Raw genomic sequence first — 19,461 nt, forward strand, 5'->3', positions numbered from 1 at the left:
CCCAAAGTGCTGGGATTGCAGGCGTGAGCCACTGCGCCTGGCCACCAAAGACTCTTTAGATTTGCCCTTTTGAGGCTATTTTCTAGATCCCGTAGGCATACTTCATTTTTAGAAATTCCTTTTTCTTTTTTCTCCTCTGACTTGTGTGTTTTCAAATAGCCTGTGTTTGAACTCACTAATTCTTAATTCTCTGTCATCAATTCTGCTGCAAAAGACTAATACATTCTTTAGTATGCCAATTGCATTTTTCAGCTCCAGAATTTCTGCTGGAGTCTTCTTACATGTTTTAATCTTTGTTAAAGTTATCTGATAGAATTCTGTATTCCTTCTGTGTTATCTTGAATTTCTTTGAGTTTCCTCAGCACGGCTATTTTGAATTCCTTATCTGAAAGGTTATGTATCTGTTTCTCCAGGATTGGTCCCTGATGCCTTATTTAGTTCATTTGGTGAGGTCATGTTTTCCTGGGTGGGGTTGATGCTAGTAGATGTTCTTGAGTGGCGTTGAAGAGTTAGGTGTTTATTGTAGTCTTCACTGTCTGGCCTTATTTGAAGCTGTCCTTCTTGGGAAGGCTTTCTAGATATTTGAAAGAACTTAGGGCCAGGTGCAGTGGCTCACGCCTGTAATCCCAGCACTTTGGGAGGCCGAGGCGGGCGGATCATGAGGTCAGGAGATCGAGACTATCCTGGCTAACATGGTGAAACCCCGTCTCTACTAAAAATACAAAAAAAATTAGCCGGGCGTGGTGGCGGGCACCTGTAGTCCCAGCTACTCAAGAGGCTGAGACAGGAGAATGGCGTAAACCCGGGAGGCGGAGCTTGTAGTAAGCCGAGATCGCGCCACTGCACTTCAGCCTGGGTGACTCCATCTCAAAAAAAAAAAAAAAAAAAAAACTTGGGTATTGTGATCTAAGCTGTATCTGCTTTAGGGATACCCCAAGCCCAGTAATTCTGTGGTTCTTGCAGACTCATACAGGTACCACTTTGATGGATTTGGACAAGATCTGGGTAATTTGTGGATTACCAGGTGGAGACTCTTGTTCTCTTTCCTTACTTTCTTCCAAACACACGGTCTCGCTGTCCTGAGCCACCTAAAGCTGGGGTTGGAGTGAGTGACACAAGCACCCCTGTGGCCACCATGACTGTGCTGGGTCAGTCTTGAAATTAGGACTATGCTGGGTCTCACCCAAGGCCTGCTGTAACTGCACTCTGGCTATCTCACATGTTTGCTGAAGGCCCTGATGCTGTGCAGTCAGCAGTTGGCAAAGCCAGCCAGACCTGCATCCTTCCTTCAGGGCAGCAAGATTTCTAGACCCCAGGTGGGTCCAGAAGTGTTGTCTGGGAGTTAAGGGACTAGAGCAATACTCTCGTATTGTGGCTGAGCTGGCATTCAAACCACAGGACTGGTACTTCTCACTCTTTTTCCCATTTCCACCTCACCTCGTAGCCACCGCCACCCCCAGGCCGCAAGGAGTACTGCCAGACTCACTGATGTTTCCCTAAGGCCCAGTGTCTCTGAAGTCAGCTCGTCGTGAATGCTCTGTTACTTGGGACTCACCCTTCAGGGCAATGGGCTCCCCTGTGGCCCAGGGCAGGTCCAGAAATGCCATTTAAGAGTCAAGTCTTAGAATTAGAGACACCCAAGAATCAACTGGTGCTCTACCCTGCTGTGTTTGTGCTAGTACCTAAGCTGTAAGACAAAGTCCTCTTTACTCTTCCCCTCAGCTTTTCTCAAGTAGGAGTTTTGCCCCATAGCCACCACAGCTGGTAATGTGCTGAATCTCACTGAAGCCAGCAAGTCTCAGGCTCACCTGAGGCCCTCAATGTAGTACTTGGATATCGCTACTGGTTATTCAGGGCCCAAGGCTCTTCAGTTAGGTGATGAATGCTGTCAGGTCCTGTCTTCTGGCCCAGGGTGTGTGTAGAAATGTCTGGGAGCTAGGGCCCTGAACAGGGGACCTCATGACTCTGAGCGGTGCCCTATCTTGCTGTGGCTGAGCTGGTATCCAAGATGCAAGACAGAGTCCCCCCCACTCTTCCTTCTCTCCTCAAACAGGAGGAAGGCATCTTTCTTGGAGCCCTGAGCTGTGCAGCCTGTCTAGGGGAAGGGGTGATGCCAGCACTCCATTGGCTGCCCCGTCTTGGTGTCTCAGTATGTCTCATTCCCTGCTTCCCGTCCCCCTTCCCACCACCTCTACTGTCTTGGTGCCCAGTTCATTCATTACAAAGAATCGGATAAGAGTTGTAGTCCTTACGGCTTAGACTGCCAAAAAGTTTACTTGGAAACATGGAGTGCTGTAGCCCTCCATGGTGAGGCTGGTGGGAACTCAAGTTGGGACTCCTGGGATCAGCAGTTGCCCTCTGCTTTAGGGCTGGTTTAAATGCTCCCTCCCTGGGTGGGTGTCACCTGAGTTTGGTCTGGTTTTCGTTTCTGCTCTCACAGGACAGCACTGAGTTCAATGGCTTGCAATTGCTGTGTTCTCCCTCCCTCAGCACCGAGAGGCTCTAGGCACCAGGCCTTTGCTGCTGGATGGGGGAACAGGAAGTGTGTGTAGTTGCTAATTGAGGACTATTGTTTCTCCCTTCAGTGATATGCAGTTAAAACCAGGTACTGTGAGTACTCACCTGATTTTTGTTTTTTATGAAGGTGTTTTTTCTATGTAGATCTTAATTTCGTATCCTTGTTGGCAGGGGCATGTACATGATCAGTGGAGCCTTTCTAGTCTTGCTCTGCCTCCCACCTGTTTTCAGTCTAAAAAATGGCAGCTGGGTGCAGTGGGCCACACCTGTAATCCCAGGAGGCCGAGGCGGGTGGATCATGAGGTCAGGAGTTTGAGACCAGTCTGGCCAACGTGGTGAAACCCTGCCTCTACTAAAAATACAAAAATTAGCCGGGCATGGTGGTACATGCCTGTAATCCCAGCTACTCAGCAGGAGAATCACTTGAACCTGGGAGGTGGAGGTTGCAGTGAGCCGAGATTGCACTATTGCACTCTACCCTGGGGGACAGAGTGAGATTCCCTTTCAAAAAAAATTCAGTGGCTTCCATTAAACTGCAGTTTGGATTTCCCTAACTCCTTTAAAAAATTGCAAAAATTTTTAATTGTGGTAAAAAAAAAATATAGAACATAAAATTTACTGGTTTTTTTTTTTTTTTCTTAAATAGAGAAGGGGTCTCGCCATGTTACCCTGGCTGCTGTTGACCTCTTGGGCTCAAGCGATCCTCTTGCCTTGGCCTCGCAAAGTGTTGGGATTACAGACATGAGCGAAAAATTTCTTTTCTTAATCATTTTTATGTATACAGTTGAGTAGTGTTAGAAGTGTTAACATTGTCGTGCAACAAATCTCTAGAACTTTTTCATGTAACAAAACTGAAACCCATTTCTGGGCAACCACCCTTCTCCTTTGTTTCTGTGAATTTGGCTACTTAAATACCTCATACCAGTTGAATTGTACAAGTACAGTCATGCACCGAGTAACGATGTTTTGGTCAATGATGGACCTAGTGTAGGACAGTGGTCCTAAGGTTATAATTTTTACTGTACCTTTTCTGTGCTTAAATATGTTTAGATATGCAAATACTTACCATTGTGTTATGATTGCCTAGAGTGTTCAGTACAGTTACATGCCATACAGGTTTGTAGCCTACGAGCAATGGAATATTTATACACTGTATAGTAGAGGTCCAAGAGAGCAAAGATCTCTTGGAGATGATGCTTTCAATTCATTTCAGTATATATGCTCACCAGTGGGATTGCTGGATCATATGGTAATTCTGTTTCTGATTTTTCAAGAAACTGTCATACTGTTTTCCATAGCAGCTGTAACATTTTATATGCCCAGCAAGAGTACACAGTGGTTCCAGTTCCACATAACTCGTGAACATTTATTTATTTTGTTGTTTGTTTTTTAAGAGACCGGATCTTGCCCTGTCTCTTAAAACATGTCTGCACACATGCTGGAGTGCAGTGGCATGATCATATCTCACTATAGCATTGAACTTCTGGTCTCAAGCCATTCTCCCACCTTATCCTTAGTGTCCTGAGTAGCTAGAACTATAGGCGTGTGCCACCATGCCTGGCTAATTTTTAAAAATATACATATTTTTAGAGATGGTGCGTTGCTGTGTTGCCCAGGCTGGTCTTGAATTCCAGGCCTCAAGCAGTCTTCCTGCCTCGACCTACCAAAGCACTAGGATCGGAGGTGTGAGCTGTTGGGCCTCACTGGGGATTTTGATAGTGATTGCTTTTAATTCATAAATCAACTTGGGTGGTGTCGATATTTAACAATATACTGTCTTCCAACCCATGAATTTGGGATTTCTTCCCATTTATGTACATCTTCTTTAATTCCTTTTAGCAACATTTTGTAGTTTTCATTGTTAACAAGTCTTTTGCCTCTTGTTTCATTTTTCTTTTTGATGCTGATGCAAATGGATTTTTTTTTATATTTCCGTTTTAAATTGTTCATTGTTAGTGTATTAGAAATGCATCTGACCTGTAATCCCAGCACTTTGGGAGGCTGAGGCGGGCGGATCGCTTTTGATCAGGAGTTCGAGACCAGCCTGGCCATCATGGTGAAACTCCATCTCTACAAAATACAAAAACTAGCCAGGCGTGGTGGTGGGCACCTGTAATCCCAGCTACTCAGGAGGCTGAGGCAGGAGAATAGCTTGAACCTGGGAGGCAGAGGTTGCAGTGAGCCAAGATTGTGCCACTGCACTCTAACCTGGGCAGAAGGGTGAGACTGTCTCAAAAAACCAAAAATTTAAAAAGACAAAAGTATGTCTGATTTTTGTGTTTTGAATTTGTATCCTGTAACTTTGTTGAATTCACTTATTTTTTGTTTGTTTTTGAGAGGGGGTCTCACTCTGTTACCCAGGTTGGAATGGTGAAATCCAAACTGCAGTTTAATGGGAGCCACTGATTTTTTTTGGCTCACTGCAGCCTTAACCTTCCAGGTTCAAGTGATCCTTCCACCTCAGCCTTCTCAGTAGCTGGGACCAGAGGTGTGCACCACTGTGCCTGGCTAATTGTTTATATTTTTCGTAGAGATGGGGTTTCACTGTGCTGCTCAGGCTGGTCTTGACCTCCTAAGCTCAAGCAATCTGCCTGCCTTGGCCTTCCAAAGTGCTGGGATTACAGGCTATTAGTTCTAACAGTTCTTCTTGTGTAATCCTTAGGGTTTTCTGTTGGTTCGTGTTATCTGCGGACAGAGGTGACTTGACTTTTTTCTATTTTTTTCCTCATTGAATTGCTCTGACTAGAATTTCTAATACTGTGTTGAATAGAAGTTGTGAAAGTGGCCACTTTATCTTGGTCCTAATCTTAGAGGAAAAGCTTTTGGGCTTTCACCATTGAGTATGATGATAGCTGTGTGTTTGGAGAACTCTACTCTGATGAAATGTACTTCCCTTGCCTTTCTGGTTCTGGGTTGGATGGAATGAGTTGGAAAGTTTTTGTTGGTTAGCAGCTAGGCTGCCAGGTGGTCCTCTGATGAGGATGGTTTTCTGACCACACAAACTTTTTTTCAGAATGTGTGCCGTGTGTGTTTTTTGTTAGAGAAGGATATGATGGTTGTAGCCACTCTTCCCTCTGTTTTTAGGCACTGTTATGGCTGGGGAAGGAAAACTGGCATGGCGTACTGTGATCCCTTCTTCACCTTGTTGTAAATCATACAATGCAAGAGGTTGTTTTTAGTGGTTGCTTCATCTTAGGCCCCCACTATATCTTATTCTGTCCTAGTTGCTAAGCTTTGTTGCCCAAGTCTTCTCCCTGATGGTCAGTAGTGTCTTCGGCTTCCAGGGCCTCAGATGTGATCTAGGTCCCAAAAGCCTGGTCTTGGGTGTAGGTGTTATTACCTTGTAACTGTTTTACATATATTTTGGCCTTATGCCTTTTCCTTTTCTCCTAGGCCAAGGTTATTTTTTTTTAAACCCCTTCTTGGTTAATCAGTATTACCAGAGAGGAATCTTCCAACCTCCTAGTTCAGCTTACCAGCATTTCTGGAGCTGAATTGAGGAAGTGTGCTGTAAGTCTCAACATTGTGTATATAGTCTGATTAAGTAGAAGGTGTGTGTGTGTGTGTTTTAAATGTAAACTAACCTCATATATATTTGGTACAGGAAAGTTATTGGTATAGTGGGACATCTTACTGCTTTTTAGGGGATTTCCCCTCCTCACATTAATGTGATACAGTGATCCAGGCAAGATTTCTTGGGATTAAAGAGAAGACACTAGCAATATATAAAGAAACAGTAAAAAAGCTGATAAGCCTCAAAAATGCTTTCTTGTACATACATAATAATTGGTTTAGTGGCTTCAAAGACCCTTATGTTTTCTACTTTGTAAAGCTGTGTGGACCAGCCAAAGAAGGTAAAAGGCATTAAAATGATGGAATTATGAGAATGGTTATGTTCAATTTTTATTATTTTGGGAAATGGTCTTTTAATGAGAACTGAATGTTCTCAAGCTTCCTCATATCTAAAGAGGAACGCCATGTGAAGGAAGCTATGACTTCAAGGAAGGTATGCTCTGTGTCTACTGCTGATACCTCTGAGAGGAGTACCATGAGACTGGTTCTTGGAATACTAAGCTGGAGGCTGGAATCAGTGCTGCTGCTTTCAGATACAGTAGGCTGACAGGTCCTTGGTCTCTCCTCCTGCCTTCTTCTAGTACCCTATAGGCACTGGAGGAACAAGATCTTAACAGGAAGACAGCTGGAAATGAAAAATGTAGATTTCATGGTCTCAGCCTCAGCATCACAACGGAAGGCTGGTTTTGGAGATGAGAGACAATCCCAGAATAAGTGGCAAAGTCTCACTGCCCCCCCACCCCTTACATCTGTCAAAAATCTGTTCTTAAGCTCATATGAGTTATTAATTAAAAGTAGACTTATTTTATTTGGAAGCAAAAGAATGATTATCTGAAATGTTTGCATTTGTAACTCTTGGCTTTATTTTGAACTATTGGCTTTAATATTGGTTTAGCATTATTCATAATTTTAAAATTTCTTTTTTATTTCAGTATCAGATGTAGAAGGTGGTGATGGACTGCAGCTCAGAAAGGAACATACTCTCAAAATATTTACTTATATCAATTCCTGGACACAGAGGTATGCATCTTTAGGTATTTCAAAGACTAATTTTTGTGAGTTGCGTTATAAGTTGCCATTTTTATTGTCATATTTTCTTTTTAGGGTGTTGGGTTAGATACCATTAGTTACTAAATGACAGTTTGTCAATATTTATTAAATCTTTACTCATGAGGTCGATCATGATTCTGTTTTTAAAACATGGGCATAAATATCAGTTTCTTTCTTTGACCCCTCCTTATTTAGGGATATGAGAATCGCAGAAATTCTGAAAAGTAACTATTTTGAGAGATTAAATAATTTTTATGGTATAGCTAAAGGCTTGTAACAATCTTAATCCTTTAAAAAGAAAAGTCATTGTGGTAGGGGATACTTTTAAGCCACTTAATATCTGTTCTGTTTCTATAATTACGTGTATTAGACCAATTTCTAAATAATACATATATTGAGACTATAGGAAATAAAATTTTAGGAAAACAAATGTTAATATAATCAAAGTTTATAAAAAAGATTCCTGTTCCTCAATGTGATTTTAACTAGTCTTTGCTAAGAATTTTTTTCCCTTGAATAAACCAGTGAAAATAAAAATTACTCAAACATAGTCCTTCTAAAAAATTTTATGGGTAAGAATGTTTGAAGCATTGTGTGCAGTAGCCAATGAACATGTTAAATGCAGTGATACATAAATGAATGTTCTGAGGTATACAGTCTAGCTGAATATAGAGTTTAGCTAGTAGTTTAACTTCAAATAACATTTGCTCTGTGGTAATATCCTTTTTTCTTCTCTCAGTAGAGTTGGCAGATATACTTGTTGCAAAAGACTTTGTAGATTTTATTTATGTAAACATTCTGTACCATCATTATTGACATTTCTGAGTCTCACTGAATTTCAGTAAGTTTAGGAGTGGTTGCTGTTGCATTATGGATGGACTAGATGAATATTGCATAATACTAATATGTTTATGATTGAAGATGAACTTTAATAGTCCACAGTGGTTTGCTGAGAAATGTTGCGTCTGAGTCATAATCTTGAGTTTTAATTATTGTAACTGCAGCTAGGTAGCAACATGTTATACTAGGAAAAAAATCTACACTTCTGATTTCAGGATCTATAAGTTTGCCACTGAATAAAATGAAATCCAGAGAAACAAAATGATTTTCCTAAAATCTCATCACTAGTTATTGGTAGAGATGGGATGGGAGTTAAATTTTCCCATTCCTAATATACTTGTATTCTAGCCTATTTTTAATCCCTGTATTATGAATTTTTAACCAAGAGTCTGTGGATGGGAATGAAATTATAAAGGAGATTTTCATATGTGCAGTTTTAGGCAGTAATTCTTAGGTCTCATCAGAATATCAAAGTGTTTGCCTCCAAACCACCGAGAGCCTGTGGTTTATCTCATGTTGCCCTACAATGTAGTGGTTAAGAAGAGTGTGGCCTGGCCGGGTGTGGTGGCTCATGCCTCTCACTTTTGAGAGGCTGAGGCGGAGGATCACTTGAGCCTAGGAGTTCGAGACCAGCCTGGGCTACAGGGCGGGACCAGCCTGGGCTACAGGGTAAGACCCCATCTCTATTAAAAAAAAAAAAAAAAAAAAAGTGGCCTTGGATCTAGATAGACATGGATTCTAGTCATGCTTCATCACCTGTGAACGAGTGATTGTGACAAATTAGTTAACTTCTATAAACTCTCACTTCCTCATTGGTGGAAATAGAATAATAATAAAGCTACTACTGTCTTAATGAGATTGTAAGGAAACAAAGTGCTTAGCACTGTATTTGTTAAAAGGACTTAATAAACACGTATTTTAATTAAAATTGTTAAAATTTGTTTTGGAAAATGAAATATAAATTAAAAGATGTAAGCTAAAGTATGAAAGCTAAGCTGGAGAACATTGAATAATTTGTAATTTTGTTCACCTGTCAATAAGTATGAACAGTTGTTAGCTTGTAGTAATAAAAGTGGAATGTTATACTCTTAATTGTGCTGATAGAAGGGAGAACAGGTAAAAATAGTTAGATCACAGTGCTTTGTAGTGAAAATTTCTCTATTTTCATCTCCCTCTCTTCCTCCCCTAAATTATTTTCTTGAGCTTCAGAAAATATTGTTGCCTAGATTAAGATTGTCGTTCTAATTAGGGGATAAACAGGTACTAATAAAGCATGGATAATCTGCAAAACACATTCTTAACTTGGGGCCCGTGGACCAAGTGAGTCCATAAGTGAACCTTAGCGTGCTGATAAACTCATGATATTTCATACAACATGTTATTTATAAGCTTCCTGGAGAAAAAAAGCTTTCATAAGATTATTAGTGGTCATAAATTGTTTTTGTAGTGTATTATCTACAGTGTAGGTAATGGAGAATGTTTACTTCAAAAATAGTATGGTAGGCCAGGCGTGGTTGCTCATGCATGTAATCCCAGCACTTTGAGAGGCCAGCGTGGGTGGATCACCTGAGGTCAGGAGTTCGAGACCAGCCTGACCAACATGGTGAAATCCCATCTCTACTAAAAATACAAAAATTAGCCAGGCGTGGTGGTATGTACCAGTAATCCCAGCTACTCGGGAGGCTGAGGCATCAGAATTGTTTGAACCTGGGAGGCGGAGGTTGCAGTGAGCTGAGATTTGTGCCACTGCATTCCAGCCTGGAATAGAGTGAGACTCCATCTTAAAAAAAAAAAAAAGTATGTTAACAAGAATTTAATATTTATAAGCATTATAAAGATTTTAGGCCCAGGGTAATGGCTCATGCCTGTAATCCCAGCACTTTGGGAGGCCCAGGGAGGTGGATCACTTGAGTTCAGGAGTTTGAGACCAGCCTGGTCAACACGGTGAAACCCTGTCTCTACTAAAAATACAAAAATTAGCCAGGCATGGGGTGCTCACGTGTAACCCCAGCTACTCGGGAGCCTGAGGAGGGAGAATCATTTGAACCCGGGAGGCAGAGGTTGCAGTGAGCTGAGATCAAGCCACTGTACTCCAGCCTGGGAGAAAGAGCAAGACTTTGTCTCAAAAAAACAAAAAAAACAAAAAAAAAGATTTTAGTATTTTATATATATATTTTTTCTTATTTAAATGATACAGTGATTGTAGGGGGAAAAAAAAAACTGAGAAACTACAGAGAATCGAAGTTAAAAACAAAAACATGCTACCATTCAGAGCAACAGCTTACAACTTTTTGTGTATGTCCATGGTGTGAGACTGCGAACAGTACAGTTTTAAATTTTACAAAAATTATATGTATACTTTATGGTCTCATTTTTCAGGTACAGTTAACTATGGTAAGTCTCTGTGTGATCAAGTATTATCTGTGTCATGATTTTTAAGTGCTGTTTAACAGTCATATAGCTGTCACAACTTTGGCTATAAGATTACGGAGGTCCTGTAGCCAATTAAGCCGACTGAGTTCTTTTCCTTGTGGGGGTCCAGTGTGCAATGGCTATAAACAGCAGCTTCCTTGGTAGTGTATGCAGCCTGTTTGTTGTATAGGTTGCTCTAAGGGACCTTGGAGACAGGCCTTTCAGATGTATGTTCATGTTTCTGACCTTGCACTACCCCAATGTAGGCTCCAAACAGGCATGTGAGGTGCCTTTGGAAAGCCCCAGGGCACTGTGGCGAGGGTTCACGTTGGCCAAGTTATGTCCATCCATACCAAGCTGCGGAACAAGGAGCATGTGATTGAGGCCCTGCGCAGGGCCAAGTTCAAGTTCCCCGGCTGCCAGAAGATCCACATCTCGAAGAAGTGGGGATTCACCAAGTTCAATGCCAATGAATTTGAAGACATGGTGGCTGAGAAGCGGCTCACCCCAGATGGCTGTGGGGTCAAGTACCTTGCCATTCATGGCCCTCTGGACAAGTGGCTGGCCCTGAACTCATGAGGGCTTCGACTGTGCTGCCCCCTCTTAATACCAATACATTCTACTTCCTGTCCCTCCTCCCCCAAAAAAAAAGATTAGGGAGGTTAATAACACATGTTTGTTTACCAGATTATCATCATTTTATTAATTTAATGATTGGGAGTAGAATAGCAGGAAAACTAACTCAGAAAATGGGAAGAGAAAGGAATAGGAGAATAAATTCAAGACTAAATTAGGGAAAGGGCATATACGGATCTGCAAAGGAATATCATGTATGACAAAAGCGCTGATACCACAGAGCATAATTCTTCATGTTAAGTGTTGATTTTTTTTCTTTTTCTTTGCTTGTTTTAAGCTTATTACAAAACTGAGTTAGGTTTATATCTTGGAAATTCCACATTCCTTAGCAGGTGTTTAAAGCTCTTTGCTGTCTCCTCCCTATCAACTTTTTAACTTTATTTCAGGAATTTCTTCTGTATAAGAACTCTGGATGCCAGCCAGGGTGAGGTTCTCTGTCAGGTTTCCAGGCTAAAAGTAGTATCTTTTATATTTGTCATTTGTGCTTAATGTTTGAAGCTTTTACTTTTATTTTTTCATTGTTTTAATAAATTTGATTTTTTAGAATAGCTTTAGAAGCCGTTGCTTTTAAATAGGTTAAATGTATGTGGTTCACTCTTTAAGGCTCTGCCTTTTATTTTGGCATCAAGAAATTTGTTGGACCAATGGACTGTTGATATTGACCACTGTTTAAAGTAGTGCTTTTCATAAATTAGCTCATACATAAAACAATTTTTGGTGAGGTTGAATACTGTGGAGTAATAGTCCTTTCATGCTTTCAGCAGAACTGGGCTAGGGAAATGATATTAGACCCATTGGAATATTTGTTGCTAGATAGAATTCTAAAACCTGACCTGGAAAGATTTTTATTTTGACATGTAGATTCATCATGAATGTTTACTTAGTATTACTTTTAAAATTAAAGCTACATACTTTATATGAGGCATTTAGAAATTTTTATCATTGCATTTTAAAAACATAAGTGCATTTTATTTAGGTGGCAGCATATAATTCTACTTAGATAATTTTATCAGGCTGAAATAACAGGGTAAAACTGAGAAGAAAATAAGAGAAGCTCAGATGGTGGGAGGATATGTATGATATTGGTGTACCAACATAAGTAATACAGAGTTTAAAAAAATTAATTGGCAGGGAAATGCCTATAATAAAAAAAGTCCCTGTGTCCCCTGTCTCCTCACCCTCCTTTCTGTTTTCAACTTTTTCAGATATTGGTTTTGATATTAACCTCTATACAGTATTCTGAAATACTCTTCTTATATTGCTGTTGCTTCATCTATCAATTTTAGGTGTAACCTATGAACTTCCATTTATGATATATAAGGATATCATTCTTTTACCCTCCCCAGTTCTGTCAGTATAGTTATATCAATTCTTAGGGTAGTTCTAAAACTAAAAGTGTTGCTCAGCAATGAGCCAAAAAAGTTCCCTAGTTCATTTTTATATCTTGCATGTTTTCTCTTTCTTGGTGTACTGTCTTTTTTCATTCAGTTAATTTTTTATGTGTGGATCACTTAATTCTTCTCAAACGCTCATAAACTATGCATCATGAGGTGATCTATTATCCGCCCACCCCTGGTCATAACCCTAGAGTATTGATTACTTTCTAGAGTTACTACCTTCTCTTCAGATCTCATCCTTATAATTCATTTTGCTTGTCTCTGAGGCAGGAGAACCTTAGGGTCTGGAGGCAGGGAACCTAAGGCCAATTCATGCTGACTTCCTAGAATTAAATCAAAAGGAAAACCCTAAGATTTCACGCCCTGAGTAACAAAAGGACCAGAGGCTACCCCCTTTGCAACCTCCCCACACTTTTTTGTGTGGCAGGTGAAAAATTGAAATTACCTCTGATTGGTCCCCTCCTGCAACTAATCACACTGGTGGCAGGCCAAGTCTTCATCTGCATAGGAGTATAACTTTGTAACTTCAGCCTCTGACTGGTCCCACTTTCCATAACCAATCAGATGTTTGCATAGGGTGTAATTTTGTAACTTCAGACTGATCATGGGCCACTACTTCATTCAGGTAGGGTGTATACCAAGTAACCAATAGGAAACCTCTAGAGGGTATTTACACCCCAGAAAATTCTGTAACTGGGTCCTTGACTCCCTTGCTCTGACTGTTCCCACCCTGTGGAGTATACTTTCATTTTCAATAAATCTCTGCTTTTGTTGTTTTATTCTTTCCTCCCTTTGTTTGTGCTTTTGTCCTATTCTTTGTTCAAAGCGCCAAGAACCTGGGCATCCTCCACTGGTAACATCTCCTTTCTCGGATCTCCAAGTTTCCTGGATTCCATTTTGTCATCTTTTTAGCTCACTTCCTTGTTGTAGAGGACATCTTTTCTGAGAGAGGATACATGGGGAGATAAATGTATATTAGACCTTCCAGGCCTGAAATGTCTATCCTACCCTTGTACTTATTGATAGGTCTTACTGGATACAGAATTGGAAAATTGCTTGCAGAATTTCAGAAGTATTGATCAATTGTATTCTAGGTTCCAATATTGCTTTGGAGAAGCAGTAGCCCTTTGTATTTTTAGTGCTTTTCCTTCATACTCTTTTTTTTAAAAATTATTTATTTATTTTGTAGAGATGGAGTCTCGCTCTGTAGCCCAGGCTGGAGTGCAGTGGCGTGATCTCGGCATCCTCTGCCTGCTGGGTCCAAGCAATTCTCCTGCCTCAACCTCCCGAGTAGCTGGGACTACAGGTGCACGCTGCCACACCCAGCTAATTTCTTTTGTATTTTAGTAGAGACGGGGTTTCCCCGTGTTGCCCAGGCTGGTCTCGAACTCCTGAGCTCAGGCAATCCGCCCGCCTTGGCCTCCCAAAGTGCTAGGATTACAGGCATGAGCCACTCACTCGGCCTCTTTTGTTTTCTTATTTTTTATTTTTTTTAAAATTTTTTTGAGACTGAGTCTCACTGTATTGCCAGGATGGAGTGCAATGGCGCGATCTTGGCTCACTGCAACCTCCGCCTTCCAGGTTCAAGCAATTCTCCTGCCTCAGCCTCCTGAGTATCTGGAGCTACAGGCACACGTCACCACGCCCAGCTAATTTTTGTATTTTTAGTAGAGTCGGGGTTTCATCGTGTTGGCCAGGATGTTCTCGATCTCCTGACCTCCTGATTTTCCCGCCTCAGCCTCCCAAAGTGCTGGGATTATAGGCATGAGCCACTGCGCCCGGCCTCTTTGATACTCTTAATCACTCTCCCTGAAAGCTTTTAGAATCTTTATCCCTCCTCAGCTTCAGAAATTTTCTGTATGTTTTGGTGGGCCTTTTGGTTGTGAAAATTTTATTTCATAATTTCCTTACCCCCATATTTATTGCTCTCATTTTCTGGAACTGTTAGTCAGATATTGTACCCTTCTTGATTACTTCCTTTTCATATTCTCTTCTCTTTTTTTTTTTTTTGAGATGGGATTGCTGTGTTGCTAAGGTTGGAGTGCAGTGGCGTGATGATGGCTCACTGCGGCCTCGACTTCCTGGGCTCAAGTGATTCTCCTACCTCTGGCTGCCAAGTGGCTGGGACCACAGGCATGTGCCAGTATGCTCAGCTAATATATTTTTTTATTGTAGAGAGGAGGTCTCACGATGTTGCCCAGGTCGGTCTTGAACTCCTGGGTTCAAGCAGTCATCCCACCTTAGCCTCCTGAAGTGCTGGGATTACAGGTGTGAGCCACTGCACCAGGCCTTTTCTCTCCATTATTAACTTTTTTTTCTATTTTGTGGGAGATTTCATTTTTCCCTTTTGTGGACCTTTTGTTGAATTTTACAAATTGCTATAATTTTAATTGGTTGTTAAACTGTAAATGATATATATACAAAAGGTATATGATATGTATTTGTATACATTACAGTGCTCTGAATTTTGTTATTGCTATTTTGGCTCCCTGACCAAAAAATGCCGTTTTGTAATCTGAATTTATATTTTCATAACATTTCATTCTTATTTCAGTAACCTAATATTTTATATCTCTCAGGATATAAATTACAGCTAAAATCTTTTTTTCCTTTTTGTATTTTATCTATTTCCTCTAGTTTTCTTTTCTTTTTTTTCTTTCTGTTTCTTTCTTTTCTTTCTTTTTTTTTTTTCTTTTTGAGATGGAGTTTCGCTCTTGTTGCCCAGGCTGGAGTGCAATGGCATGATCTTGGCTCACTGCAGCCTCTGCCTCCTGGGTTCAAGTGGTTCTCCTGCCTCAGCCTCCCGAGTATCTGGGATTATAGGCATGTGCCACCAGGCCCAGCTGATTTTGTATTTTTAGTAGAGACGGGGTTTCTCCGTGTTGGTCAGGCTGATCTCAAATTTCTGACCTCAGGTGATCCACCCGCCTCAGCCTCCCAAAGTGCTGCGATTACAGGCATGAGCCACCACACCCGCCCTTACTGTTTGTTTTTATCTGCCTTCAGTGATCCAAAGGCAGATAAAATTTTTCTCGCATATCTTATTATTGTTATCCTTTCATGGTAATGAGAGGGGTACTAAAAAGTGAATTTGAAGGCCTCTGTGGTCAGGGCATCTCAGATGTTGGCCACTACCGTATGATGGTTAAATGGTGAGTAGGCTTTCTTGTTGGGGCTAAACGGGCTTTTTTTATTTCAAACCCCACCACAAATACACTAAGAACACTCTAGAAGGACAGAAGTCATGGGACAAAAGATGACAGCTATCAGCATAGTTTGGATGACAGAAAAGGGACAAATAGTAACTCGGAGTGAAAGAAATAAACTTGGTAAGAGCTATAAAAAGACATTTAAAAGAAGTATATTTCAATCTTTGGCTTTGAGATATGTTAGTCTGGTGGTTGGGTTATCAGATAGGAAGGGTACTTGAGGAGGTTTACCATTTAAGTCGTATATTTCACTTATCTTGCTTTCAGGTTTTTTTTTGTTTTTTTTTTTGTTTGTTTGTTTGTTTTTTTTGAGACAGGGTCTCGATCTGTCACCTGGGCTGGAGTACAGTGGCATAGTCTAGCTCACTGCAACCTTGACCTCCTAGAGTCAAGTAATCCTCTTATCTCTGCCTCCTGTGTAGCTGGGATTACAGGCGTATGGCACCCTGCCTGCCTAACTTTTTTTTTGAGACGAGGTCTCACTATGTTGCCTAGACCGGTCTTGAACTCCTGGGCTTAAGCGATCCTCCTGCCTCTGCCTCCCAAAGTGCTGGGATTACAGGCATGAGTTGCTTTCATTTTCTTGATCACACTTGCCTTCTTTGGTATCTGGTGTTCCTGAGTTTATCTTGTTCATTATGTATAGAAAAAACTTGTTTTCATGGGTGATGTAGGAATAATATTTTGTTTTTTTTAGGATGGGAACCTGCAGGTTTTAATTGTAACTTTCGTTTTTAGTCGTCTTATTTTCTGCCTCAGGTTTCATCCCTGCCTTTAGAGATATCTTATGTTCTTAAGTCCTGAGCCTTTTCAGTGTTCTGTGGGGTTGATTTTTCTTTTTCTTTGTAAATCCGTTTCATAGCTAGTTGGAAGTTTATTTCTTTCACTCTGAATTACTTACTATTTTTCCCTTTTCTGTCACTCAAAATGTGTTGATAGCTGTCATCTTCTGTTTCATTATTTCTGTTTTTCTAGAGTGTTCTTTAGTATATTTGCAGTAGGATTTGGAATAGAGAACAAGTAAGTTTATGTGTAAAATCAAGCTGGTTTTGGTGAAGCTTATAGCTAATAAAAATTCAAGCTGGTTTTGACTGAAAGTGATATTTTTATTTAAAACACCTTTTCCGCCTTGCATTGTGGATGCAACGTACAGCAAGGGTCCCCAGCCCCTGGGCCACAGACTGGTACCCAATTAGGAACCAGGCCACACAGCAGGAGCTGAAGGGCAGATGAGGGAGTGAAGCTTCATCTGTATTTACAGCCATTCCCCATTGCTCACATTACCACCTGAACTCCACCTCCTGTCAGATCAGTGGCAGCATCAGATTCTCACAGGAGCATGAATCCTGTTATGAACTGTGCATGTGAGGGATCTAGGTTGCACACTTCTCATGAGAATATAATGCTTGATGATCTATTGCTGTCTCGTATCACCCCCAGATGGTACCGTCTAGTTGTAGGAAAACAAGCTCAGGGCTCCCACTAATTCTACATTATGGTGAGTTGTATAATTATTTCATTATATATTACAGTGTGATACTATAACGTGCACAATAAATGTAATGTGTTTGAGTCATCCCAAAGTCCTCTGGGTCCTTGGAGAAATTGTCTTCCACAAAACAGGTCACTGGTGCCAAAAAAGTTGGGAACCATTGATATACAGAGGCAAATGCTGTATTGAGAATTCATATACCTAGACTTCTCAGAATTGAATGTAATAGAATAAAAAGTATTATTTATGTAATATACAATTATTTGAAAAATACATATATTTGTGTTCGTGTGTGTTCCCCCATTAGACTCACAGCTCTTTTTGAACTTGCGTATTTTGGGTTTGGAAGGACCCAGACCCAGTTTCTTCTGTTACTTTGTTCACATAATTGTTGTCTTTGAAGATCATCAGTTTCTTAGGTCCATTACCAAGCAGTTTAATGCTCATTTTCTAACACTTATTTTATTCATTCATTCATTCATTCATTCATTTACTTTTTGAGGTGGAGTCTTGCTCTGTCGCCCAGGCTGGAGTGCAGTGGCGCAGTCATGGCTCCCTGCAACCTCTGCTTCCTGGGTTCAAGCAATTCTCCTGTTTCTGCCTCCTGAGTAGCTGGAATTACAGGCACCCGCCACCATGGCTGGCTAATTTTTGTATTTTTAGTAGAGATGGGGTTTCACGATGTTGGCCAGGCTGGTCTCAAACTCCTGACCTCAAGTGATCCACCTGCCTTGGCCTCCCAAAGTGCTGGGGTTACAGACATGAGCCACCGTGTCTGGCCCTAACACTTATTTTAAAAGTAAATTTGGCTTAATCTTTGGCTTTCTTCATCCAAATTTGACTTCAAGATCATTTTCTGGGATTTCGGATTCCATTTTTAGTAAATGATCTGCCTGCCTCAGCCTCCCAAAGTGCTGGGATTACAGGCGTGAGCCACCACACTTGGCCTGACCTCTTACTTTGAACCTGATTTTTCTAACTTTTTTATGTTTTTTGAGACAGTCTCCCTCTATCACCCAGGCTAGAGTGCAGTGATGCAATCTTGGCTCAATGCAACTTCCGCCTCCCGGGTTCAAGTAATTCTTGTGCCTCATCCTCCTGAGTAGGTGGTATTACAGATGTGTGCCACCATGCCCAGCTAATTTTTGTATTTTTAGTAGAGATGAGGTTTTGCTATATTGGCCAGGCTGGTCTTGAACTCCTGGCCTCTAGTCATCTGCCCACTTCGGCCTCCCAAAGTGCTGGGATTACAGGCTGAGACAGCGCACCCCCCCAACACTCAAGTTTATGACCTCACTTTGTTTTTGTTTGTTTTTTGAGAGGGAGTGTCTCACTCTGTCACCCAGGCTGGAGTGCAGGGGCGTGATCTCGGCTCACTGCAACCTCCGCCTCCCAAGTTCAAGTGACTCTCGTGCCTCAGCCTCCTCAGTATCTGGGATTACAGGTAGACCACCAAGCCCGTCTAATTTTTTATTTTTAGTAGAGATGAGGTTTCACCATGTTGGCCAGGCTGGTCTCAAACCCCTGACCTTAAGTGATCTGCTTGCCTCAGCCTCCCAAAGTGCTGTGATTACAGGCGTGAGCCACCACACTCAGCCTGACCTCTTACTTTAAACCTGATTTTTCCTAAACATCAAAGGAAGAAGCTGTTAATCAGAAGAATTGTAGGAGAAATGTGTTTATTTTTCTTCTTGTGGGAGTTGTGATACTACAGAATTATAAAGCTGGAGGGGGCCTTAGAGGTAAAAGTTAAAACCCTTTCATTTTGCCACAGATAAAAAAGATGTGATGCATTATTTATATATATTTATAATTACATATTTCTGTGTGACAAAAATACTCCAAAAGTAGTACTGTATCTTAAAACAGCAGTAAACATTTATTATCCTCAAAGTTTCAATGGGACAGGAATTTGGGAGTCCTTTAGCTGTTTGGTTCTGGGTCTGGTTTCTTATAATGTTTTAGTCAAGGTGTTGGCCAGGTGATAGCCATGTAAAAGCTCATGTGGGGCTGGAGGATATACTTCCAAGTTGGTTTGCTTTAGATAGTGATCAAGTTAGTGCTGGTTGTTTATTTTATTTACTTATTTTTTTTGTGTGACAGAATCTTGCTTTGTCACCCAGGCGGCAGTGCAGTGGCACAATCTTGGCTCACTGCAATCTCTGTTTCCCCAGTTCAAGTGATTCTCCTGCCTCAGCATCCCAAGTATCTGGGATTACAGGTGCCCACCACTACGCCTGGCTAATTTTTGTATTTTTAGTAGAGATGGGGTTTCATCATGTTGACCAGGCTGATCTCGAACTCCTGACTTCAGGTGATCCACCCACCTCGGCCT

At 41.1% G+C, this 19,461-nt stretch overlaps 2 protein-coding genes and 1 non-coding gene across 8 annotated transcripts in view; all 3 read left to right on the top strand.

Moving 5' to 3' along the window:
• The window catches only part of USP34 (ubiquitin specific peptidase 34), a 280,827-nt gene that overhangs the window by 40,212 nt on the left and 221,154 nt on the right, over window positions 1–19,461 (top strand). For all 6 annotated transcript variants that reach the window (XM_054475044.2, XM_063648690.1, XM_063648687.1 and 3 more), the window contains one exon: window positions 7,023–7,110. In XM_054475044.2, the coding sequence (XP_054331019.1) occupies window positions 7,023–7,110 (88 nt within the window). The remainder of the gene's footprint in view (window positions 1–7,022; window positions 7,111–19,461) is intronic.
• On the top strand, window positions 10,476–10,610 carry LOC129030964 (small nucleolar RNA SNORA70). Its single transcript, XR_008500855.1, has one exon. It is a non-coding gene; the product is annotated as a small nucleolar RNA SNORA70 (small nucleolar RNA).
• On the top strand, window positions 10,613–11,095 carry LOC134737799 (large ribosomal subunit protein uL16-like). The gene has a single exon (XM_063648693.1). The coding sequence runs from the start codon at window positions 10,732–10,734 to the stop codon at window positions 10,969–10,971; it is 240 nt and encodes a 79-aa protein (XP_063504763.1). The 5' UTR covers window positions 10,613–10,731; the 3' UTR covers window positions 10,972–11,095.

The sequence above is a fragment of the Pongo pygmaeus genome, chromosome 12 (genome assembly GCF_028885625.2).
Source record: "Pongo pygmaeus isolate AG05252 chromosome 12, NHGRI_mPonPyg2-v2.0_pri, whole genome shotgun sequence".
In the NCBI taxonomy this organism is placed as follows: domain Eukaryota; kingdom Metazoa; phylum Chordata; class Mammalia; order Primates; family Hominidae; genus Pongo; species Pongo pygmaeus.